This window comes from Microchirus variegatus, assembly GCF_963457635.1.
Source record: "Microchirus variegatus genome assembly, chromosome: 3".
Taxonomy (NCBI): domain Eukaryota; kingdom Metazoa; phylum Chordata; class Actinopteri; order Pleuronectiformes; family Soleidae; genus Microchirus; species Microchirus variegatus.
Genome location: NC_139804.1, coordinates 21,456,527 through 21,482,318, shown reverse-complemented (window position 1 = coordinate 21,482,318; position 25,792 = coordinate 21,456,527). Strand labels below are relative to the sequence as shown.

At 39.5% G+C, this 25,792-nt stretch overlaps 1 protein-coding gene across 7 annotated transcripts in view; it reads right to left on the bottom strand.

Moving 5' to 3' along the window:
* Positions 1-5,614: 5,614 nt before the first annotated feature.
* LOC310925217 (RNA-binding protein Musashi homolog 2) overlaps positions 5,615-25,792 on the bottom strand; it is a gene marked incomplete at both ends in the record, with an annotated part of 117,357 nt that continues 97,179 nt past the window's right edge. Inside the window, 7 exons of one of the 7 annotated variants that reach the window (XM_083887100.1) lie at positions 5,615-5,656; positions 6,067-6,266; positions 8,997-9,200; positions 11,092-11,180; positions 13,670-13,748; positions 15,152-15,266; positions 18,594-18,676. In XM_083887100.1, the coding sequence (XP_083743226.1) occupies positions 5,615-5,656; positions 6,067-6,266; positions 8,997-9,200; positions 11,092-11,180; positions 13,670-13,748; positions 15,152-15,266; positions 18,594-18,676 (812 nt within the window). Of the gene's footprint in view, positions 5,657-6,066; positions 6,267-8,984; positions 9,201-11,031; positions 11,181-13,669; positions 13,749-15,151; positions 15,267-18,593; positions 18,677-25,792 lie in introns of all 7 variants that reach the window. The other 6 variants (XM_083887101.1, XM_083887099.1, XM_083887102.1 and 3 more) reach the window with 6 other exon arrangements.

The window sequence follows — 25,792 nt, the reverse complement described above, 5'->3', positions numbered from 1 at the left end:
GTCAACATCATGTGTTTTATCTCCTGTACTTAGACCGAGGAGGACCACAAAACATGAGTGAATCATCTTTTTTCACACTTTGTCGACTGATAGGACCTCCAGTGTCCCAAATATAAGGATTTAAATGATTAAAAAGTTTGCATAATATGTCCCATTTTAATAAAGACACGATGATGCTGTACTTCATATTAATTTATGATTCTTGGCCTATGAAATTCAGAATTTATACTAAAGAATTATGTTGCTAAAAAAGGTATGCCGTTCCAATTTGGGTTTCTTGATTTGTTTAAACAATTAAACAGGTAAAAAAAAACAAAAAACACAATTGAAAAATAGAACCGAGTAGCCGACTTTCAGATTGTTGCTATTTATAATCATCATTAAAAGTAAACAAATCAAATGTTGTCAGTGTCGTAAACTCCCTTCTGTTCTTTTAACGTTTCTCTGATTATAACAAAGCAAAGTGTTTTGCATATCAAGCATTAGCATTTAAGGTAGTACGGAGCAGAAACCCTTTTATAACATTCAAGGGCAGCAATGCCTCGTTTACAAGAACAACTTACAGCAGTTTTTTTTAGTTTTTTTTTTTTAAATGTTTTTAGGAGAGCTTTGGTTGAGAGCAGCATGGAACTGAACATCAACAGAAGAAAATAAAGAAATCCCAGATGGAAAAATTAGTCTACGCTCACTGGTCCTACTTTAAATAATGAGTCGAAGCTAATATTGTAACTAGAGAACATCACAAGTAACTAGGCGTTTTAAGAAATCCATGTAAAGATCACTACATTGGTATTAAAGACAGCACTCCTACATTTTCTTTTTGTATACATTACTCAAATACATGAACAGTAACTGAAGACTATCGTATAGTATGACAGGAAATGGAGAGAGAACGGGGCGGATGTACAGCACACATTATTATTATTATCATCATTATTATTATTATTGTTAGCTTTATAGATATTGCACATATAATTGTCAACAACCACAAAAATATTCATACAAATTGTTCATAAAAATGCAATTCATACAGGGGAACATTAACGTTTCTTTTCTTCATTAATAACATACAAACTTTGTCTGGATTATTTGACACTAGAAGTCTCTGTTTCAGAGACGGTCCAGTAATCGGCTTACAATGGTTTGTAAAAGTAATTTGCAAAACTGTTTTCATCAGCACAGATGAAAAACAACAACAAAACAAACAGCGTATACATTTATCAATTTGTACTAGTCTAGTCATTCCAAACCTTTGAAAGAAAGTTTGAGTCTTTAGTGAAGTTCTAGCAGAATCTTGTTTACGTGATGCTATTTTTAGACATTCAGGTTTTTTGTTCCACGTGACGATTGATCGTACAGTGGTCTGCAGGTTTGAGATTATTTAACTAAAAATGGCTGTTCATAAAAACAAAAAGTTCACTTTAAAATAATGTGCAAGAAGTGAGGCTTCTTCTGACGTACAGTATGTAGATTTTTATGGTCAGCAGAACCAAACACACAGGACTGAGGTAATAACACATAACACTGTATCTGCACTTCATAGCTGTGTTCAAATGACCAGCCACAGATTCATCATAGATAAGATCCATGACTACAAGTGTCTGGTATCATGTGACCTTCATGTGGCCACATGAGAAAACCTCATATATGTGAGACCACACAGTATAAAAGCAGAGATTGGTCAGATATCATAGCGATGTTGTGGGGGAGTTTCGCAAACGTATTTTTTTATGGGAAACCACTTTTTTAAAGTTGTCAAACCATTGTGACCAATGAAAAGAACAAATGTGTACATCACACCATTTATATAGCTGTAATATTATACTGTAAATGTTCAGTAGAGAAATAAGCAGTGAATAATTAAGCAAATACTGTATTGTTATTTCAGTCATCAAGGTCATAGTCCTCTTCAGTAGCTGGTTATAGGCGACTGGAATTGCTTGGGTTTTTGTGACGTCTGTCTCCACAAATTTGTTTGCCGTTTCCAGGACATCAGATTAAAAAGTGTAGTTGGTATGCTTTACATGTGAGAGGGTCAAGTGTAAAATGTATGTATCCAGTTGCCTACAGCCAACTACTGAAGTAAGTAAGACCTTGCAACCAATCCGGGGTTCCTCAGCATTGTTGTTTGCCTTTGCTGAGCTGCCGCTGCAGGCCGATGACAACAATGTTCAGTGCTGGCATACTAGCAAAATATCCACATGGATGCTGGTATGACCCAGCTCACTCATGTCACATATCCACATATCGATCATCACAAATCGTATATTTGTCCAACAAAAGAAAATTACAATTAGTCATTTAGTTAAGGTAATCTGAACATAGCCTTATTTATCATGGCTGTTGCTCTGCGGGTAGAGCAGGGGAAACTTTGTTAAAGTATTTTCAACCAACATATTAGACCCCAAATTGTGCCAGGTAGCTGCGAAAGAAGTGCAGTCGTGTGTATGTGAACGGGTTAATGTGACCTGTGGTGAAAATGTAGTCAATAAGCACAAAGATATCCAAAATATATCAAACCCTTGTTTGACAATAGACCGTATCAAACAAATGAAATTAAAGGGCACAACTGATTATTTTCACACTCCCAGAAGTCTTGCATGTGCTTTAATGCTACCGAGCTCGAGAGCATAAAGAGGAACCCTGTCAGCATTCGTGTGCGCACGTCGACTTGTGGACTTGTGGACTTATTGTAGACAACTCTGCTGGTATTAAATTAGCTACAGTTGAAAAAGCATTACAGTATACTGAGTACTGTAGGAGGGTGGGACAGTTGATATCATTCTATTCAGTATGACGCCACCAAGAATGTAACCACCTTTCTTCACCACTGATGCATTGATATAGTAACAAAAGGACAGCATTGTCTTTTTTTTTCCCCACCAGAAAACAAACATGAAACAGGACTTATGATGATATCTTAGTCTACTTATTGCCAGAAATGTACATTTACTAACCATATTGCTAAAAACCAAAGCTGTTCAAGGTTACTGTTAAGAGCTTTACGTTAAGTGTGTCTTGTGTTGTTTTGTTTTCATGAACAAATACCGAACTAATATGACTACAGTGAGTCACGTTGTGTTTGCTGGTACAAAAAAAAACATACTGAGGCATAGAAAGACGTAAAACCAGAGTGACTCACTACTCGCATAGTAAGTCAATAGTGAGTCACGCTGGTTTATGCGAGTCACACACACACACACACACGCACACGCACACGCACACGCACACGCACACGCACACGCACACACCTTTTTACATGAGGTTTAAAAGACGTATATTCTTAGAAAGTACAAAAAGATCATAATTCAACAAGAAAAGTAAAATAAACCAGTAAATATCTACAGAGCAGTGACAGGACAGTCAGAAGGATCAATCAAACAGCAGGTCAGTCTTACAGTACAACAGACTGTCTTTTTTTTTTTCTTCCTCTCCTTCTATAATCATGTTTTACTTTTTTTTCCCCCCCTCCTCTGAGCTGTTCTTCATCTGATGCCACTTCCACCGGGGGGCTCACTGCGTAGATGCTGTAGTGGTTAGTGCAGGATGACATCACCTGGGCACAGAAACAGAAAAACTCAGGTTCCAGACAGCATACTGCAAGATCAAATATAAACTGGATATATCTGATATGACTGAACATGCAAAATTCTACAAGAAAACCATACACAAGTATTCACACCTGACATTAAAACGCATCCTGTTATCATGTTTGATCTCAATGTACAGATGTGTCTGTTGTGCTTCTGTGACTGTGTGTCTACGCAAGTGACAGGTAGAGAGAGAGAGAGAAAAAGAGTCATGCTGCTGTAACATGAAATAAGATTTTTATCCATTAGGAAAATAAATCATGTGGCGATCAATGTTAATCCAAGTATGGCCTCTGTGTCCCCAAAACCATTTCCTTATGTGGTTTTGGTGATCAGATGTGAAGGTTGAATCACTCAGGAGGGATAATACCAGGTCTGAAATGGGTCAGAGTCTGCAACAAACATGTCTAATCAGACCATATGTGTGAGTTTTGTTTAGACTTGTCTGTCCTGTGTTTGTTAAATTTGACTTTTTGTCATTTGTATCGTTTTTTTTAATGTTGTATTGCATTGTTTTCAATGGCATTGCTGTAAAAGAGCTCAAATTTTTCCCCTGACTCACAGATACCCTGTTCTGTCCTTTATGGAGGCACATGAGTCATCGGGCTTCAGACACAAAGAAACAGGGAATCAAACAGCTTGTGCTGAAGCTGACAGACATCTTCAACAACAGTCTACGAGCCATATCACCTTCAGCCATAATGCAATTCACTGTTTCCACAGGTTTATGGAATACTGAGATATGGATTTGACTGAGCACAATTCAGGCCAAGCAATAAGAACCCGTCCCCATGCTGGGAAGTAAAATAACGATGTGATTTGATATCGTTTGAGCACAAAGCCTTTTTAGTAGTGCATGATTCTATGAGCAGCTGATTCATGTCCAACAGTAAAGGCGGTATACTGTGGTGAATGCTGCACTGATGCTGTCTTCTCCAGTGTGGCTTACATTGGACACAGACTACATGTGATATGTCCTCAAAGATGCATAGATGCCCTCATTTTTGTGAATGAAAAATAAAAATCAAATTAGTGTCTGCTGCTTTCATCCCTGTATCTGCACATGGGCTCAGTTGGATACTACACAGACTTTGTATGTAAAATGTTTAGAGTTTGAAAACATGGAAGTAGCTGTCATGTAGTGCACAGCATCCATATGAGAAAGAGACTGCTGGTCTACCTCTTTGACCCCACTCAACTTACAGAGGTTGCAATGTCTTAAATGTCTTAAATCAGGGTTTCTGCTGGGTCTCAATTTCACAGTGGGAAGGTGCAGTGTGCATTCACAAATCTGCTAACCAGTGAAAAGACCTGTCACATTTCTGGAGCACAGTCTCCCACACTCTTGTGTATCATAATTTTAATCTAACAATTCTTTATTTCATGCCACCAAAAGCTTAATAATATATAAATGGTGAGATGGATTTGGAGACCAGAGAGTAACTGTTTCAGAAACATGCAGGAGCTCCAACCTTGCACAAAAAAAATTCCCTGTTTTAAGTATGGGTCTCGAGTGGTCTCAACCCAAGGGAACAATAATGTTTGAAATACACAAAAGGTCGTCGTTTAATTACTGCACATGGAAGCAGAGGAAGAACCGCATGTATGACTAATGCACCTCCTCCTTGTATTCACAAATAACTGGAGAAATGTTTAGAGAAAGCAATGGAAAAACTGTCTGAAGAGGGCGCACATGTTACACGTGTCCAGCTATGGCTGGTTTAACACTGAGAAAAGGAAGCTTGAAAAACTATTGTTACTTCTGATAAGTAGGTAATTTGGGTAGCATAACACAAAATGTAAAGAGGAGAATTGGGATGAAATGTCCTTGAAGTAATTATTCTGAATATGACATGTTCTCCGAACAAACCCAGTGAACATCTGCATTGGCTTGTTGAGCAACTAAACCGCATGACATGAATTTGGAGGTAAGCTATTTTTAAATGGACACAACAACAGACAGGTGATGAAGAATTATCACACTATAACAACAAATAAGATAACAACCAGTCACCTGTTAGCTTTCAGTGATATCCATTCGTAAAAGCCGTTGCAATCAGTGGACCCTGAAATGTATAATAGACAGTACATGATCCATGGAGAAAAGCAAAACGTGGCAAACAATTGTTCCATGACTTTGCACTGAGCCTGCTGATTTTTCTGATTTGATTGTGCCGACCATTGCATTACTTTCAGTAAAAGAAACTGCCCGTCAATATTAACTGTTTGAGTCTGCTTTAGGGTCTGATTCCTGTGAGTTTGTTGTGCATCCATCACGGACAGGTGGAAGGTTAGCACAGATTTTAAGGCAGCAGCAAACTTAAATCAGTTTGAAAACGTTAAAAACAAAAAAAAGTGTGGATAATCCAATAGTAGAGGGTGAAAAATCAGTTTAGCTGCAAAAAGTTGGAGTGCAGAGAGATTATAATGCAATGGGAAATGATGATGGTTAAAAAAAAAAAATGGATCCACTTACAGCAATGCTGTGGCTGAAGCCAGATCCTGGCTGAGGGCTGGTGGCACTGATATAGTTGCCCACAGCAGAGTCCTGACTGGCAGTTCCATAGAGGTCAGCTACAGGACCAGGACTGTTGGCACCAGGAAATATGCCAGGCCGAGCTGGGTTGCTTCCTGTAGAGGAACGGCCAAGAGATGGATTAACAAGAGAATCTATAACTGGCACTAAGAGATAAAGGTTGAGCGTGGCCTGGCGAACGATCATAGAGCAACTCTGACACAATCTCCGTGCTTCAGTGATGATCTGGAGAGATGACAGATCATCTTAACTTCTTATCATGACAACGGCAAAACGCAACAACCGCCGAGCAGCGCCGAGTGTCAGAGGAAGACAGAGGAGGAGATGACTGTGTCATTTTCTGTCAGAAACTTATTTCAAATATTGTGTTGTCTTCACATGAGGAGTTTTTACTCATTTCATACTCAAGTGTGTTGAAAAGAGCGGTGAGACAAAGAAGACAGGGGGTTGTTTTTCAGACAGAAATTAATCAATACATTTATATAGCACCTTTCACACAAAACAATGCAAGGGAAACACCAGAGACTTGATTGTGTCTCATCATCTTACATATCTAACTGCTCTGTGGGAAACACTAACATGGTTGAGATTAGGGCTGAAATTAGTCGATTAATCGATTATTAAACGATTACTAAATGAATTGTCAATTATTTTGACTGATTACTTTTTTCTGTGATTTTTCAGCTTCTTAAATGTGAATATTGTCTGGTTTCTTTGCTTCATATAACAAATAAATCATAAAACGGAGTCATTTTGGTTTGTGGCTTGTTCCGATCAATATTTTTCAACATTTTATGACATTTAATGGACCTAACGATTACTTGATTAATCACGAAAATACATAGACAGATTAATCTGTTATGAATATAATCCTGGTTGAGAGAAAGCACTCAGAGAGCTCAAACCTCTACCTCAGTAGTTTCCCACACTAACATGTGAACATAATTGTTAGATTATCTGTGACCACCGTCTAATTTGCTCAAATAATTTTGCCTCCTAAATGACATAGGGACACTTTTACAGTCACACTGGTCTGTGTTTAACATCCCTGCATGCCACTGAAACAAAATACCACTAACTGCCTTCCATGGGATTTGTTGACACACAGTAAAACTGTTAACATAATAAAGAAATGATCAGAGTTGTGACACTTTTATTAGCTATGTAATGGTGGGCAGATTATCTCTACATAATATACGATTCAAGTGCAGCTTAAGTTTTTTTTTTTTTTTTATATATAAATCCACTAAATCAAAGGTCAAAAAAACACTTCTCACCTTCATGCTGGTGTTCTAAGCATTTTGCAGATATGTCAGGCAGTTTATGAATGCTTGGCAAAAATTGCACAGGGGAATTGGACATAACAGTCCTCATCTAATCAACACCTGTCACGAGGAGAGCCTTCACACTTCTGCACACCCACATCCCCTTCCCCTCCATATCTCCTCCTGCTCCTTTTCCAGTTATCTCTTTTAAATATATGATGGTGATTATCTTGTCCAAAGTAGCTGGGGTATTGGACCTCGCCTGCTGCCTGACAGGCCGGAAATTGCACAGGGTGTACTGGGTAATGTGTGCTAAAACATTTCATGAACTCACATCACCGGGAGGGGAGTAATATCAAATAAGAGAGAAGCTGCAGACCACCATCCATTCTGTGTTTAGTGTCATGTGTTGGAGTAGTAAAATGTGCGATACCATATATGGCACAGCATGTACAGGTTTCAAAGACTACAACAAAAGAAAAACCTCAATGTTGAAATGTAAGAACAAGTATTCATTTAATTAGACAGCGAAGTGTTAACAGAGTCACGACCCAGTAAGAACCAATCAGGAAAGTGCATAACTGCGTCATCATTTTGCTGCAAGTGTTGTTGGCAAACATTAAAGGGGTCATATTATCCCCTATTTCTCCAAGTTAAACTAGTTCCCTGGTGTCCTGATGAACATGTCTGTGACATGCTTTGGTCAATACCATAAGGATGAAGAACAACAGCAGTTCAATCACCCTGCCGAAACAGCCCTGTTCAGAACACTCGGTTTAGTAGTATCTCTTTCAGTCAACCTTAAAAAAAAACAAAAAAGAAAAACGAAACTTAAGGGACAGGAAATTCCACAGAGGCTACAGGAAGCTAACAGCAGTTAGCATTTGGAAAAGTTATCATTTGCAGGCTCTAGCAGGCACATTGCCGTCATATATAACATGTATCCACTGGACAGATAAATCCTCTGAGGCTAGAAGTTTGTGTAGGACTCTGTGCTGCACTGTGGAGACAAGAATAGAACTTTTCGCGGACTTCCGGTTTTTGGATTCTGTTGCCCTCGCCAGCATACTTGCGTTTTTTACGGACAAAGCGGAACTCCACGAGACAACAATTCCAGGAATTTAGCGCATTGTGACGAAAGTGATTAAAAAGTTGGCATAATTCTCCGTGTATATATACATATACATGTACATGTACATGTATGTACATATACTGTATATATATGTACATACATATACGTACATTTATATGTAAATTTACCAAATAAATTGACCAAATAAAGCACCATTATATCTGAATACTTTGTGTGCTATTTATTTTATTGTCCGGAGAATAGTCTGAACAGACACAGTGTAGATTTAATCTCCAGCTGGCCAGACTCACCTGGCAGCTATTTAATGTGTCTTCAGTGTATCTTCAGCTTATTTTACAAAACAAACTATAGATAATATATCAAAACACATCAAATAATCTTCTTCTTATTGTACACATGTTCCAAAAAAACGCAACGTGTGAAAACCAACAATAAGGGCAAACTGTTTCTCTCCACACTCTGCTCAGCTTGTGTAGCAGCAGCAGCAGCAGCAGAGAGACGGAGGTACACACCTGGGCTCTTAAAAGGTTCCGGGCTGTGTAGGTGGTGCTGGAGGGAAGTGGGAGAGTTGCACGCTGAGCTGGCATGACCACTGGGCAGGATTTGAGCAGCAGCCTGGGGCCCCAGGGAGCTGTAGTCAGCCAGAGAGTAAGACGCGCCTCCTCGCACGTCACCGCCGGCTCCGGATGCAGAATATAACCCATAATCAGGGAATCCTGGGAGACAGTGGGTTAGGGTGGGTGGGGAAAGGGTATGTGGGGGTGGTATTCCATTACTGACTTTTATAATAACCTTGACTGATTGTTTTTTAAATGACAGAATTAGGTTATATAATTTCTGTGGAAATGTCTTTCCTGTTACTCCCCCCCCCGCTTTCAATACTGGCTACAGTACTTGAGAACCACAACCATTATATGAAGAAACATTGCTTCCTTCCAGCACCACTGAGAATAACTGCTCATGCATCCCCGAAGGATTGTGCATGAATCCATCCTGACGTTACCCTGCCGCTGAGCTCATGTGCAATTTACTGCACAAATCACAGGATTAAAAGATCCATTTAAATAAATGTATGTCTCTTGTGTGATAATAAGACATCCTGCAACAGCTGCAGGAGAGAAATGACTGCTGAAACACAAGTAACTTGGTTGTGAAGAGTATTTCACGGTTCCTCTCTCTGTTTTGTCTGCTGAAGAATGAACGCAGACAATGAAGCAGCTGCTTTGTTTGTCGTGACCATGCTGTTCATTTTGTGTTTTTATCCATAACTTTAATCTTTCAGATCTTTGGTGGTGATTATTTTCACATGTTAAGTAAATTAAGGGTCATTATTGGCCATGTCAAAACCCAAACTAAGATCATACAGACAAGACAAACTATTGTGCCATAGGGTGAAGCTACATTAACGCAGTATGTCGCTGCTCTAAAATACTGGTTCATTTTTCTCTTTGGTTTAATCTTGAATTAATCAATAGGTTCAAATCAAATGAAAATATAGCTCTTTTTAAGATACAGTGGTTAACACATGTATTAGATGACCTGTCATAAAAGGGAGAAGACATATTATGTCATCTTTCAAAAATGTGTTTAAACCTAAAAATGTTATTGCTATTTATTTGGCAAATCCCCAAATTTGATGCAGCTCACTGGGTTTCTCTGAGAAGTCAGAACTGAATCAAGCAAAACATTCAACCACTAAAACTAATGTTTCTGTTCAGGAATGCAAGTAAATAACTACAATTTGACATCTTAATAAAGAAATAATAATGTGGTTTACGATTTGTTTCTGTTTTCTGTGAAACAGTAAAAGGGAAAATTCATGGATAACAATAATAATTCTATTTTAGCATTAAAAGCATAATTTTGGTTAAAGAGCTTCTACATATTGGTGCATTAACCATTACAGAAACATAAAACATGTATTATTTGGATGATTACTAAAGCTGTTAAGTTAGGGCAGCTGCGGCTTTGGCTGGTGGTCTGATACATTTGTAAAGCACTATAAGTAAAATTCAAACGATCAGATCTTCATCAAGCTCCTGGTAACAAGCTGTTCATTTGTAGTGTGTTGGAGCAGGTCAAAGGGTTGGGAAACACTGTAATAGTGTGTGTGTTATACAGTATGAGTTAAATAGGTACCATTCTTTGGAGGTGGCTGATGATCTTTTGAAGCACTACTTTTTTACATTTTTATTTTTTTAATATTATATTAAAATTGACTGACCAAAACTCTGTTGGGTAAATTACAATGAAATGTGATCATTCATACACACGCTGATGCCACCACATGTGACATGCTATGAACATGAGGAACATAGGAAGTGAAAAGCAACACTAAAGGCTTTCAACATAGATGTAATTGAGATTGCTCATTAAATACATTTTGGGTCCTGGTTTTTGCAGCAACATGTGTTTAACTGCAATCATACCAAATGAATAGAAAAAAAAATGTGTTTGTGTGTTGACAGGAAGCTAAGCAGACCACACATGTAAGGAAAGTGAATGGATAGAGTGTCAGGCTACACAGAATACTGACAGAGCGATTACCTGCCCCTGCGTTCTGTCCGTATGCCATGTAGCTTCCCCCTCTTCCATGGGTTCCCCTACCTGAGCCACGAACTGCTGCTACTGTCGCGGCCGTCACTGGTCCGTACGCTGCGGCTGGGAAGCCTGAGAAAACAGCACAGAACAGTAAACTATGTTTTGTCTTATTGCATTTTATACAAATTCTCCTGTGTCTTTTACCCATTTTTATCTTGTACTTCTGTTCTACTTTAATACCCAAATTCAATAAAATGTATTTTAAAAATATTAGTAATAAATCACTGTGTTGCTGCATCAGTGTCCAAGTTGTCACACAAAGAAACACATTAGGGCTGGGCGGTATTTGCCTGATATAAGCATGCGCACCGTGACACACAGATATCAGTACTGTCACATATCAGACATATATGATATGTATCAATTGCAGTGATTTATTTTGTGTGAGAGTGAGTGAAGAAACATTTACATTTATTTATATTTAATTATACTGGTAGCCTGCCTACCTACACACACAGCCGAAAACGACTTTTAATTTGTTTTCTTTTTTTGAATTATCGAATATAGCGGAAAAATGACGTTGATTATCGCCGTACATTTCGATGACTATACTTTTTGATATATCGCCCAGCCCTAAAACACATAAATCACATCTGGGGAAATCACATAGATGCCATGTGTCAGAATTACAAGCTTGACTTCAGAGCAGCACTCTGTAGCTTTTCTAAGGAATTAAACGTATTTTCTTACATATACATTTTTAAAAAGGGCACACTTTGATCATCAACATTTGCAAATTTGCCTGTGTAAAAAGCAATTTTATTTCCTTGGAAAGATGCATTGGGACACAACACACATCTCTCTCTCAGTATAATATAGTATTTCTGACTGTGCTTCTTTGCTGCGTCTCTCTGGTTTTAAAAAAGTTAAGTGAGATTGCACAAGTGCATTTAAAAACGTGTGTTCTCTCCTCTCTCCTATTATCTCATATCACCTCAACCAGCTGAGAGCAGGCTCCATCTAATATGTTCTGTTGCAGGTTCCTTCCTGGTAAAAGGGAGGTATTTTTTCCCTCTCTACTGCCATCCAGTTGGGAAGGAGGTGCTCGCTCATTGTGTAAATTGTTGAGTTTTATCTGTAACATTACAAGGCCTCGATCTTAAACTATATATCTCCCACACTTGGTGCACATTACACAGAATGAGACCCAACAAAATAAAAAACAGTAATCAGTAGTGAAACCCACTGGACCAGGTGTAAACTGGCATGAGCTTATACCGTAGAATATTATGTGAATAACATTAAAATAATAACAATGCCAACGTGGTGGGAGAAACTGTAATCGTAACTGTTGTAATTTACCGGCGGAATATTATCACGTATCACACGGAAGGGAAGTAAAATGGCTGTGAAAATAAGATAAAGCAGTGACAAAGCTGACATTAAATCAGTCTGTAATAAAACAGCACCACATTAGAAAGAAGTGGGTGACTGAACAGTTAGAGGCTTCCCACAAACATCCACTGGCATGAGCCGCTGTGTTTGACCTCTGCTGAATTGAGTCTCTGGGAAGAATTATGGGCAATTCTTTGGGAAAAAGATGAGCTCCTTTCTCTCTCAACGGTCGATTGCCAGCCTCCACTGTGAGCCAGTTACTCTAAATCCCTCAACACTACAAAGGGAAAGAGGGGGGGCTTCTTTTCACCTTTCATATATGAGCGCCAAGGTCATTCTGGTGCAATCAGGGAACAACAGGAAAAGTGAAGGAGGTGCAAAGAATGGGGGAAACCAGGGAGAACCAGAAGGGATTTAGAGCAGGGACTTAAACCTTTATTTTAAATTGGATGAGGCAGAAATTAAAAAAATATAACTAGCGAGACAAATATGTATGCATGAGATTTCTAAGCCACAGATTCTAAGTGTAATATGTTTGTTTTCTAGTTTGGAAATTAAGTTAGTGGATTTAAAAATGCATTTTACTCATAGTGTGAGAGACGTGGAATTACCAAATGTTTCTTTTTCAGGGCTGTTAATTACAGCTCCATCATTTGGCCAATTGGGCTCATCTTTCTTAAGGCGCATTTACACATAATTCTTAGTTGTTTTTTTTGCTCTAACCCAGTCAAACTCATTCTAATTCGATAATGCTGCCACTTTGAGAATATAAGCCTTCTAAAGTTGCTCGGCAAACACAGTGGAGCAGCTCTTTAACCCTACAGTTCTACAGTGGTCATGGAAGTGTGACTGCGCGTAGAGTAGCAACGTAAAACTAAGGGTTAGGGTTACATTTAATTTAGTGAACATCTAAATGTATTTGAAACCCACATTAGTTACTGGGCAGACTTTTGAACACCACATGTATTAGTGGCTCAGTGGGGCGGACAGGTGTGAAAGAAACCTCGCCAGGATATATTACACAGACTCAGTTTTGAAGACTCAGCACTAAGCCACTGTTTTAAATGTTTTAATTAGGGCAATGGGAGCTCAGTGGAGGTGTACATCTGTTTTAGGAAATGTTATACTTCATGTTAGTTAAGTGCTAATTGAGCAGAAAATTTAACTCACATTGCAGGTGTATATAAACACATATATACATATTATGTGTGTGTGTGTGCGCGCGTGTGTGTTTGTAAATATATAGAACTTACCTGGGAACTGGTAGCTATAGCTTGGGGCAAAACCAGTGTAGCCTCTGCCATATGTAGCTACAATGTTTGGATAACCTGAAAAAAAAAGTAAAATCAAATATTTTATATCCATACAAAGAGTTGGTTATTTTTTTTAAATACATGTATAGCAATTTGTGTGCTGGTTTCCAGTCCAAAGACCTAAGCAGGCCTAAAGTTTATTATGTCAGTCTTTTGTTAGTGTAACTACAACCATAACAACTTTTTCAGGTGTAAGCCAGTGTATAGTATTTGTTGACCCAGGTGCAAATCTTCACAGTTGTGTAGTAGTGTAAAGTATTGAAATGATGTTGTGATAAAAATCAGTGTCTCTATTGCCTCTCACTGGTCAAACAACCAGCTACCACATTGAAATTGTGCCATTGGCTATTTTAGTTTCCACTGGTACACTCTTATCTAATCAGCGCGGGGCTCATTGTTCCATGCTCCTCCCCCTTTTTTAAATGCAGCAGCTTCTGGTTTGTCGCCTTTCTTTCTCCATCACGTGAAAAGCTGTACCTCGTTAGACAGCCGCAACTCACGAGTCAGATTTTACTAGCAGACCGCGTCCCCTCACTGCTCTGCACACTCCCTCCATCCTCTTCCCCCTCACTCAGGTCCCACTTCGATGGCACTTTTCAAAAAGGGGCATTAGGCAGAGTAGGCTGCAGAAGAGGGGGTTAAGTTCCACTTTAAATGACTAAAATCTGTTTTTCTCACGTTCATGGTGGCAGCCATGTTTGCAATAAAAGGAGACTATTCCTGTCTTTGGCGGAATTCTGGATGACAGTGTGCATGGGGACCTAATACAACCACACTGACATATTGTCTTTGTAGCAGGATGATAATGGTGACATTTATTGTATAAACTGGCAGTAAAGTATTGAAGCTGTGTTTTGACATCACCAATAAACATCTGAACTCCCTTTTTTATGAGACCTCCAGCATCACAGTTTGACCAGTGTCATGTTGAGATTTCACACCCGGAAGTTCAGAGGAGGCTCCTGCAACCATGCGCCGATAATCCCAATCCCAAGTGGGTCCACTCATATGTTGCATACTATTTTCCTCAAATGGGAACACAATTTACAAAATTGACATCAAGTTCTATTGAGGAAGACCTGAAACTGGCGAAAATCTTCAGGCATGTCTTTAGTGATGTTATAAATCTCATGGAGTGCTTTTCGCAACCAGTGGAATCGCCCCCTAGTGGCTATTTTATTGGTAATGATATTGGTACTTCCAGACACAGAGGAAAGCACAGAGTTCTTGCAAAGTTTTTTTTTGTGTGGTTCATGCAGAAATACTGTCATTCTCTATGAGGACCTCCCAGGAGTTCTGCTCTTGAGTTGCTCATGAAGTATGAAAAGTCCTGGCCATAAATAACTTTGTTCTCGTTCTTTGCCACCTCGAGAAAAAAAGAACACGTCTCTTGCACACACAGCATGCTATGTACTTACTTAGCATACCCATGCCCAGCATGAAGGCCTCCATTGTGTATGGTAAACCCCTGGCCCGACCTCGTGTCCCCGGTGGAAACATCACTTCCTTAGGCTGGGCCTTTTTGCATTCTACCTGTGAGTATGGACAACAAAGACAGTTATAGCTGATGAAGGGCTGGTTGATGCAGCTTCCTAGCATCCTTAACCCCCTCAACAAAACATTTCTACAGCATAACAAAAATGAAAATGTCATTTTAGGAGTGTTGGCAGTAAAGAGGTCTGAGAGAGCTAAGATGCATTTTAAAGTGTCATTTTTGTTCACTTGTTCCAACTGTACAAACTTTACTCAACACATTAAGACCTAGAATGAATGTGAGCAACGGCTGTGATTGCAGTCTATATTTCTTAACCTTCCTCTGTTTCTCTTTTCTTGCCTGTTGGCGTTAACAATGCCTGCACTTCCCCCTGCAGCCCAATTTAAACCAGGCCAGTCAATGACTGTTATGGAAGGAGGATTGTGGCTGCAGGTTCTCTGTGGGGAGATATTGACTAAAGTAAAGAAACCATGGTCAGCACTATTGAGCTCCCCAAACAATAAAAGCATGTGATGTGCTATCATGTGAAAATCAATACCTAGTGTGTGCACGCTTCTTCCTCCAGGTTGTTTTGATGACTCAGTGACAATAATGAGAGAGGTAGAATAAGAGCTCACATTGACAGCAGCATAGATTCATTGTATCATTAAGAAGAGGAGAGAGAGAATGTGTGGAATTGCAATGTATGCAGGGGAAATTATATCCTTTTGACTAACACAGATGACCAAACTAAGAGACAGAAAGAACGTATGTATTGCGATTCTTTTAGTTCTTAATTGAGATGTGTTCATTCAAGTGTAACAAAAACATTACTATATGGATAGTGGTGGCTCAATACGCCTTTTATAAATGTCCAATACCGGTATCACGGACGACCAGTTTCAGTTCCATACAGCCTTTTTACAAATAATTTTTTTTTCTATTATCTTAAATAATTCAGATATTTCTCCCTCACATACTGGTCACATGATGTTTGTGGTACACGTCTGTCTTTACAGCATGTGCATGTGTGCGACACATTCATGTGATATTTATGGTTTTTGGATTGGATCAGATTGGATCTTTCTCTATATCTGTTATCCTACACAGTAATTTTGATCGGTATTTATTTAACAGATACCGGCACTGAATATTCGAGTTAGAGGGAAGACAGCACAGAGCGACACTTAATCACAGCTCGGCAGATAAAAGTTTCGAGACAATCTGAGACGGTTAAAAAATATGGTTTCAGCTGCCAGCACCACTGAGGACGAGAGTTTGACATGAGTGATCCATGATTTAGAACGGAGGCAGATGATGTAACATGACAATGATGGACAAACCGAGACAAGGAAAAAGTAGCCTATAGAGTGACTGAGTGAGTGATGTTATACCGTCTGGTAGAGCAGGGCATGATTCCCCTGACGTCTCCCTGAATAAAGATCCTGAAATATCTGTCAGACTTTGTCTAACAACACATCCACAGTGCCAACACTTCTGGACCTCACACAACATCCTGAAGAAAAGGGTTTGAGTTTTCAGCCTCGCGTCACAGTCTCCATCAGCTCGTTTCCATGTCAGCGAGTGAGGTTTACTCACATGTACGCTGTGGAGGCATCATCGACTGAAACGCGTCAGTGTCACGCGTCGCTGAACTACATAGTGGATCTGATGTTTCTCTTTCCTCATGTTGATCGTGTAATGGAAAAAAAAAAGTTACTGCAATCCCAATTCAAAACATGGCGAGGGTGAGCTGCCTCCAACAGACATTTTATGAAACGCGGAGCTGAACTTATAACAACGTGTTACACTTCGTTCATGCACATACTCTCTTTAAAACATTCCGTGACTGTCCCACTGTTCAGGGAAAGATTGAAAAGTGAAAGTGAAAGTGTGTCAGCTTGAGAGCAGTAGCTGAGTCACATCAGCAGAGGAACATTATACATGTTAAATATCTACCAAATAAGTGTATGAAAGAGAAGGAGAGAGAGCAGTAATAACCTTGGCTGAAGCTTGTTGCTTATACCCTTGTTGCTTTGCTTCCCTGTCTAAGGATAATTATTCGTCTCCAACTTCCTCTCCACTTTTAGCCGTCTAATGCATCTCCACTGCAGTCTCATTCTTCTCCTCCTCTCGTCACGATGTTTTGAGAGGGTAGTGAAGCTTTTTAGGTTTGGAAAACGTTTTATATTTATATTGTAGCTGCAGCTTGTTGCTCTGCTCTAGAGCCTTGCGTGGGACCAGAGTATAGGATTAAATAAGTTTATACGCGATTAATGTTTTCTTTCAATATAAACAGGAGCAGAATATATAAAAACCAATTCAACACAAATCTCTCAGCTTTGAATCACAAATACTCTGAGTAAACGGAGGCCAAAAAAACCGAATCAGATGTCCAAATATCCGCGCGGTTATAAAAACAACACACAAATCTATAACACAAATGTGCAAATATCACATTATTACGAACAGCTTGAAAACAGATGAAAACCCTGAGACAAATTTCAAAGTAATACATTCAGATAAATACAATGGCTCAGAACACACGCCGATATATAACTCAAAATAAGGTACACATTCAAATTGAACCTTGCAAGCTTCGACAGCGAGTCCAATCTCAGTTGCACTCGCTATCCTGCCAACAATCCTGGGACCCGTGAGATTTGCGCTGGGTCCCGCGGGATCCCAGTACCAATGCAGGGCTCTATACCAAAACTGACCCGTAAACAGATTTTGCAGCCTGCAAATTAAACATTAAATGGTGAATAAACTGGCTGCGTCATTGTTATCAGTAAAAGCCAGTATTTCAAATTTAGCATGTTTCCTTGATCGCTGATGACACATCATTCATTTCATCACTTAATATGAGTACGAGTATAATGAGTATGTGAGAATTTATGAATCTCATGCTAAAACATTACACCTTCCAAACAGCTCTCAGACGATCCCTTTCTCCCCCGTTGGGAAGCCATGGGTGACACATGACCGACACCACATCACTATTGCTTGAACAACATTGGCCATGATATGCTGTAGATAGCTGACATTACTGACACCTATGTCAGTGTGATGGTCTTCATGGTCAAATATAAACGACCCCCCACTGACATGAACAATGATGCACTGCAGTTCAGGGCTAAGAGTTGAATAGTTTAGGGTTAGCCATTAACTATGGTTAAGGTTAGGGAATAATGATCTGTTAAGGCTGTCTAAAAGAATGGAAGTCGCAGTGTCCTAAGAAGAATAGCTGTGTTAAACTCTGTGTGTGTGTGTGTGTGTGTTCCCAGTATCAGTTTCCAACATCATTTTCAAAGCCACACTGGGGGAAATCAAATATTAATCCTGATCTTTCTCCAACAGTCTGAAATGAGATGGGAGCCACTCACCATTTTATTATTGATTTCATGAAAATGGATCTCGCAGACTTTCTCCACCACATCCTCAATTTCAAATGTTACAAAGCCAAAACCTGCAGAGAAAAGAGAGGGATGGAGAGAATAATGGGAGGAGAAGAGAGAGACAATAGGCAAGAAATAGAAAAAAGAAAGGGGAGGGGGGGGGGACACTTGGTCATAATTCCACAAGCACGATCCATTTACAGCCGAGAACACTCATTTCTATTCATTACGAGGTGGAATTGGAACCTGTCACCTCACACAGAGCTTTGTTTCCTCAGGTTCACTTAGTTTTAAAGTTAGAATGATGCACATCTCATAACAGAACTTTAATATTTTGGTTTGAAGCACAGACTGTGTATAAAAATGTACTTATTCTCCCAGCCCAGAGATTGAAGTGTCTACAACTTTTACGTAGTCTATTGAATAGCCACCAGGGGGTGGCTCCATTGTTTTTGTTGTTTTTTTGTGCACCTCTTTGAGAAAATTAACCTAATACTCATTTGTTTTTTAATGTTGTTTTCCTGATGGGTTTCCAGTCTCAATCTAGTTCCGGGTCTTCTTGTCAACTGGACTACAGCATGTCCAGTTGACAAGTTGTGGTCCCATGGTTGCAGGTGTAGGTACACATGGAGTGGAGGAAACAGAAGCAGTCCTAAAACTATGAACTCTATAAATAATTAATTAAGTCAGATGTCAATGAAGTCCCTCAAAAAAGGTTGCCTTATTATGTTGCCGTTTGTCAACGTTTTTCTGACCATGTTTGAGGCAGATGTGGTCAAATCATGCTGGTGTACATCAACTTTCCATGTCATTTCCTGTTTCCAGTGTGTGGCAATCCTTCTTATTAAACTTCCATGACACTGTGCACACATTATTCAGTGTGTAAATGAGCTTAAATAATAGATTATATTTGCATACAGCTCAGTGCCAGGCAATTCACCTTAAGCATACCTCACAAGAAGTGGCAGCATCTAAAATTGGTGCCTAGGAGCCAATAAACCCCAGGAGATGCATAAAAACTAAACGCTTTCTGACACACAAACACACAATTTCATGTGTGAATGTGTGAGAGAAATGGGAAAAAAAACATTCAGAATCTGAAGCTGCAACACAACTAACTCAATAAGTAGATTGGCATGCATCAATGAAGTGTGTTCCCTTATTTACACATCCTCTTAATCAAAAACAATAAAGGAGGCAGTGAGGGAAGGGAGGGGAAGGAGAGGAAACACAGATAAGCTCTTTAGAAACAGGAACCCTTGAAAAGTAAATGAGAGCGGACAGGGAAATCGATTGAGGCAGCAAGCCATCTCACTACATTGTAATGAGCAGAGTGAAATACGTTAAGCAGACTGATGGGCTGGGAGAGAAACACACAAGGAGACCAGAAAAGGCCTCCTCTGATCGGGTGGCTCGGACATATTAAAAAAAAAGAGGTAATGAAGGGATTTTATGTCTGATGCATGGCTGCATTATCATGCATGACTTAAAGCACAGTGCGGATGCTTAGACACATTTACTTTTCTTTATCATTTCACTTTCATGTGCAGTCAAAGACAACAATACAGTGACATATGCAGGAGTGTACGTGTGTGTGTAGGCAGACAATTTTTAATTTCCAGCATTAGTTCCAATGTGGAGCCAGTGCCACACAGTGGAGCAGGTGGTTAGCACTGTTGTCTCACAGCAAGAGGGTTGTTAGTTCACATCCCTGTCTGGGCCTTTCTGTGTGGAGTTAGCATGTTCTCGGTGTGCAAGAGTTTTCTGTGGTTTCCTCCCACAATCCAAAAACCATGTAGAGGTGAACTGGACACTGTGAATTGCCCAATAGGTGTGAATGTGTGAGTGAATGTTTGTTCCTCTCTTAATATTTGCCCTGTGACAGACTAGCGACTTGTCCACGGTGTAACTCCGCCTTTTGCCATATGTCAGCTGGGATTGGCACCAGCGCCCCCCACAACCTCATGTGGAGGATTAGAGCTGTAGACAATGGATGATCAAACCATCAAGATAATAAGTTGTGATTTAAAATAAGTTAATGTATCAGTGTAAACAAACAGGGCATTTGGTATTAAAAACTAATTAACCAGCATCTGGTCATGTGCCAACCATGAGATTCTCAAATTTGAAATGCAGAATTGTGATTTGGCTGGGCCATGTTGATTCTTGGCAAATGGAAGTTCAAAGGCTGTCTTGGCTCCTCCAAGACGAACTTGCAAGAGAAGTAATCTCATTTTTCCACAGACATCCATTCAAATGGAGTTGTTTTTGCAACCAGCAGTCGCCCCCTGGTGGCTATTCAATATATTTTTACTTCAGGAGAACTGAAAGGCTACATCCAGACTTCATATACGTTATATCTTATCTATAGCATGGAGTTGTTTCTTTTGGAATGAAGTATCACAACCATTGTATTAAGGTGATTGTGACGGTGACAACAATTTCTTGATTCAAACATTCAAAAAGGATGCTAATTATGGATTTTGAAGCCTGATGCAAAAGAGCAGAGAAAAAAAATGCACACATGAATGGTAAATTAGTGTGAAATGGTATACATCTAACAAGGTTTAACAAGTTTGCTTGTAAAGACTAAACGATCTGAATGTTGTGCTTCAGAGTGTGCCTCATAGTTGTAATCCTGTGATTCCTTGTCCAAGCAGACATTGACATTACTCACTGTAACTGTAATTGCCAAACTGGCAAGTGATTTGCCTTTTTGCACAAATTGAGTGCTTCCAAAGTGGGATTGTCAGTAAACGGTCCTCCATGGTTTGAGCAGCGAACAAACAATTCAGTAACTCAAGAGCGGCCAACACAATATCTGCAAAATAACTGTTTATTTTATATTCCCAACAAGTCCCCCATTGTTACATTTCAATTCAGGGATTATGGTTTTGCAAACTAACAAAACACTACAATAAACGGGTCAAAGCAAACAAACAAAAAAAAAAAAATGGTTGTTGGGTTTTCAAAAGATGGTGGTGGAAGTAAAACTCCTCACAACCACCCACAGATTCTATCAAAAATGATAAACCAACAAACCCAAAAGCAAAGTGGAAGTCAATAAATGAAGAAACACACTTCAAATGCAGACTCAACACAGAGTTCCACTTAAAAACCTAAAACACATACAGTCAAAAGAAGGAGTTGACTCTCCAGAGACTAAAAAAACAACTGAACAGGGAAACGTCAAACTTCTTATAGCCTCCCAGCCAGACTAATTGGCCTCAGCTGTGCGAGGAGAACACAGGTGCACCCAATAGCTCCTGATTAGCAAGGAAACCTGTGATCAAGTCTCTGAATCATACAGATACGGCACTACTAATAAATCATTTTATTCATATAGTGCTTTCAAATGGGGCTCAAAGACGCTTTACATATGTTTAAAAGTCGTAAATCCAACACATGCCTTCTCATAATGTCTTCGGTGTCCTTCTAAATCAATATTTATCATTGAACCATTGGGATTGTATTTGACTTTCCAAGCTTGTTCCAAGCTGCTAATTACTGTACCTCCTCCTCCCCCTGCCTTTGCTGTTGCAATTACAGCCAAGGTCTTTCTAAAAGCAGTGTTTATATCTGAAATATTAAGTTTATGTCCATTTGTGCCCATGTCAGCTAATTGCCAACCAAGCCATTAGGAACATACACCACTGCTGTGAGCTAAATCTTTCAGACACCAACATACTGCATTCCTATGGTATGGTCCTGGAACAAAAAATAATGAAAAACTGTTCAATAGCAAGGAGTTTTCAAAATGCTTATAACTTTGCTTGCTTTGCATTTATCAAGGTGAGAAGAAAAAAGTATATGGCTTTATTTTTTTGGAAATGCCATCCGTCCATCCATCCATCTTCTACCGCTTCATCCCCAACATGAGGGACATTGGTGGTGCTGGTGCCAATCCCAGACACATAGAGACAAATCCATCCACTCTTGACACTCACACCTACAGTATCCAATCTGCCTAATCCCCAAATCTGCATGTTTGGGATTGTGGGAGGTAACCGGAGAAAGATGCTGGATTATGTCCAGGCCAGTAGGGGGAGGTAGAGGAGCTGGCAATACTTTGACATCTCTTTACTGTACTTGTGAGCTTTCAGAGAGCAACCTGCCTGGCAACAACATGTTTCATTACATCTTCAACAAACTTAGTTTTTTATGCCTCAACCAAATGGTGTGAAATGAAAAAAAAAAGAGTCTAAAAGTGTCATTTTGGAAGGCATGTTTCATATGGACGAGTTTTTGTAACATTGCAGTGGACATAAGAAAACAACAACAGCATCACTGCAGAGATTACGGTGCAATCTGAAAACACCAGGCAGCAGCAGCAACATGACAAATCATTACGCCACTAAATGACTTATGACAGTGATGCTTGGCTTGGTTCATTACATCCAACAAATGAGGAGTCCAGTCAGCTCAGTGAGCAGATGTGGCTCACTGGCTAATGCACCCGAGAGCTGACCTCAGAAATGACACTGTTCCACATAACTGCAGAGCACAGCTGCAGGAGCAGGTTGGTTTCACTTCTTTATTTTGCTCTCAACTTGATTTGTTTGGTTTTACTTTAATGCAGACTTTAACATTTTACAAATTCATAATGTCCCCACCAAAGTAATGCCATAGACATGGACATAATCTTGCTGAACATTCCTATTTTGAAGCCTCAAGATTTGCAGTTTGACTGGCACCATCTCAGTTTTTGAAAACGGATATTCACAGATGTCACCTGCAAATTGGATGACACTAGCTAATCAATCACACTGGTGTGCACTCATATGAACTAGAACTGGACTCCATTCCAAATAAGTCCATTGGAATGGAAGTCTATGGCCCCCCTTTATACCTGTTTTCTATGATCGCCAGCTCCCTTGTAAGTTCAGGTGTAAATAAACCCAAAAACGGATTGTTATCCTATCTGCCAAATCACTTCTTCAGTGACACATTGTGACCAGATTGAACAGAAGTGTAAATGGGATGTTCTTGGTGGCTCAGAGCAAAAGCTAATGTGACAGCGGCGACAAAACTGCACATTCTCGTCTATTTTCATCAGTTTTCCGCTTGTCAGACAACAAGAGGGGGAGGTGACGTAAGGGGGGTTGACTGTGATCGGATAGCAATTGGATCTTGATGTGGACACCAGTGACGCATGTTAATACCCAGTCTAAATGCATGTGAGGAAGCACATTTTAATGACAGGTGTAAAGGGGCCGATGTTTTCCCATAGACTTCGATTCCACTGGACTTTTGCAACCAGCAGTTCCTCCCTTGGTGGCTATTCTTTACATATAGTTATTTCCTGGTTAGACTCACCATGCCAACCAGCAGACAATTGTTTTGTTCTTATATACATATGAGTAAAGCTTGAACACCACAGTTCAAATATTTCAACTATAAATGTTACATAATATTTCTGCTAATATTAATGTTATCCTCATCTGCCCTTCATCAACTGCTTGTCCTTTTCTGATGGTCACTTGAGGAGCTGGAATTGACCCCAGATGGAGATAGCGCTTGTCACACCCTGGATGAGCTGAGGGTGTGACAAGCAAGATAATAGTGATGATGATAATTGTCTTTAATGTTATTCACTCACTCACTCACATGAGGGCCACGGGGGGCCAATCTCAGCTGACATAAGTGTTATTAATTTTTGAAATGCTCTTGGTCTCCTTCTTCTCCTCTTTACTCTGTAAATTTGATGTTTTGTTTTATTTGTTATCTGCTGAACTTGTTTCTGTACATGTGACATGGGAGTGGGATCCCTCCTCTGTAGCCCTTCATGAGGTTTCTCCCATTTTTTTCTTTGTAAAAGGGTTTTTGTGGAGTTTTCCTCACTTGATGTGAAGGTCTAAGGATAGAGGGTGTCACTTGTGAGGGTCTAAGGATACAGGGTATCACTTGTGAGGGTCTAAGGATACAGGGTGTCACTTGTGAAGGTCTAAGGATACAGAGTGTCACTTGTGAGGGTCTAAGGATGTGTGGTGTCACTTGTTAGGGTCTAAGGATACAGGGTGTCACTTGTGAGGGTCTAAGGATACAGGGTATCACTTGTGAGGGTCTAAGGATACAGGGTGTCACTTGTGAAGGTCTAAGGATACAGAGTGTCACTTGTGAGGGTCTAAGGATGTTTGGTGTCACTTGTTAGGGTCTAAGGATAGAGCGTGCCACATGCTGTACAGACTGTGAAGCCCTTTCAGGCAAACTGTGTTTGTGATGTTGACTTGACTAATGCATTACAATCTTCATCCAGTCTAATGCCTCTGGTTCATCCTGTGTGATGTGGGATCAAAGTGAGTCTTAACTTACGTGTCATAATTTTGTAAGAATAACCACATGAATCATATACATTTTACGGTAAACAGAGCAGTGACAACTGTCCCTGCCTCCTGATAACTTCAACTGTTCTGTTCATTTACCCAGTTTGACCTCAGGTTTCTATTGATCTTCCTGATTTGTGCCAAGCCTGTTTATTTACATTAACCCTTTAACACCCTTTTTGCTTATTTTAACCATAAAAGGGCCAAAAAATGTCCTGAAAGTAAGTGCTTTTGTCTGTTTTTTTCTGTTTATGTTATTTACAATTTTTTTGAGAAAAAAAGAAGTTGCAGTTGTACACGTACACCAGATTATGGATGTTAAATTTGAAATTTGACCAGTATAACACATTTAAAATAACATTTGTTTGAGTCTTTGTCTCAATGTCCAAAAACAGGCCAAAAAAATGGAAGCTATGTACAGACATTTATCCAACTCTCCTCTCTGGTGATAAAGACGCTGATTCACTGGCTTCCTGCAACAGTGCAAGTGAAATTACCGTAATAATTACCCTGGCTTTTCAGAAATTTTTCCAAATTGCACAAACCGTCATGTAATGCAAAGTGCGCTTGCGACATGCTCGGTGTTAAAGGGTAATGCTGCCATCAAATGTGTGTTCTCATTACATAACTCTTTAAACACTAACCATGAACATCTTAAGCACAGCGTTCCCAGTATAACGTACGTTAAACTGACTCATCATCAAGTTCATTTTCATCCTAATATTTGCATAAACCAGAAAATCCAGTCAGTCTTATTTGGTCATATTTAAACACAAAAAGCAAAACCAAAGTAAAAGTTTTCTCTCAGTTGTTTCTCACAGTGTCTCCTCCATCTGTCCATCATAACTGCCCTCCTTTACCATT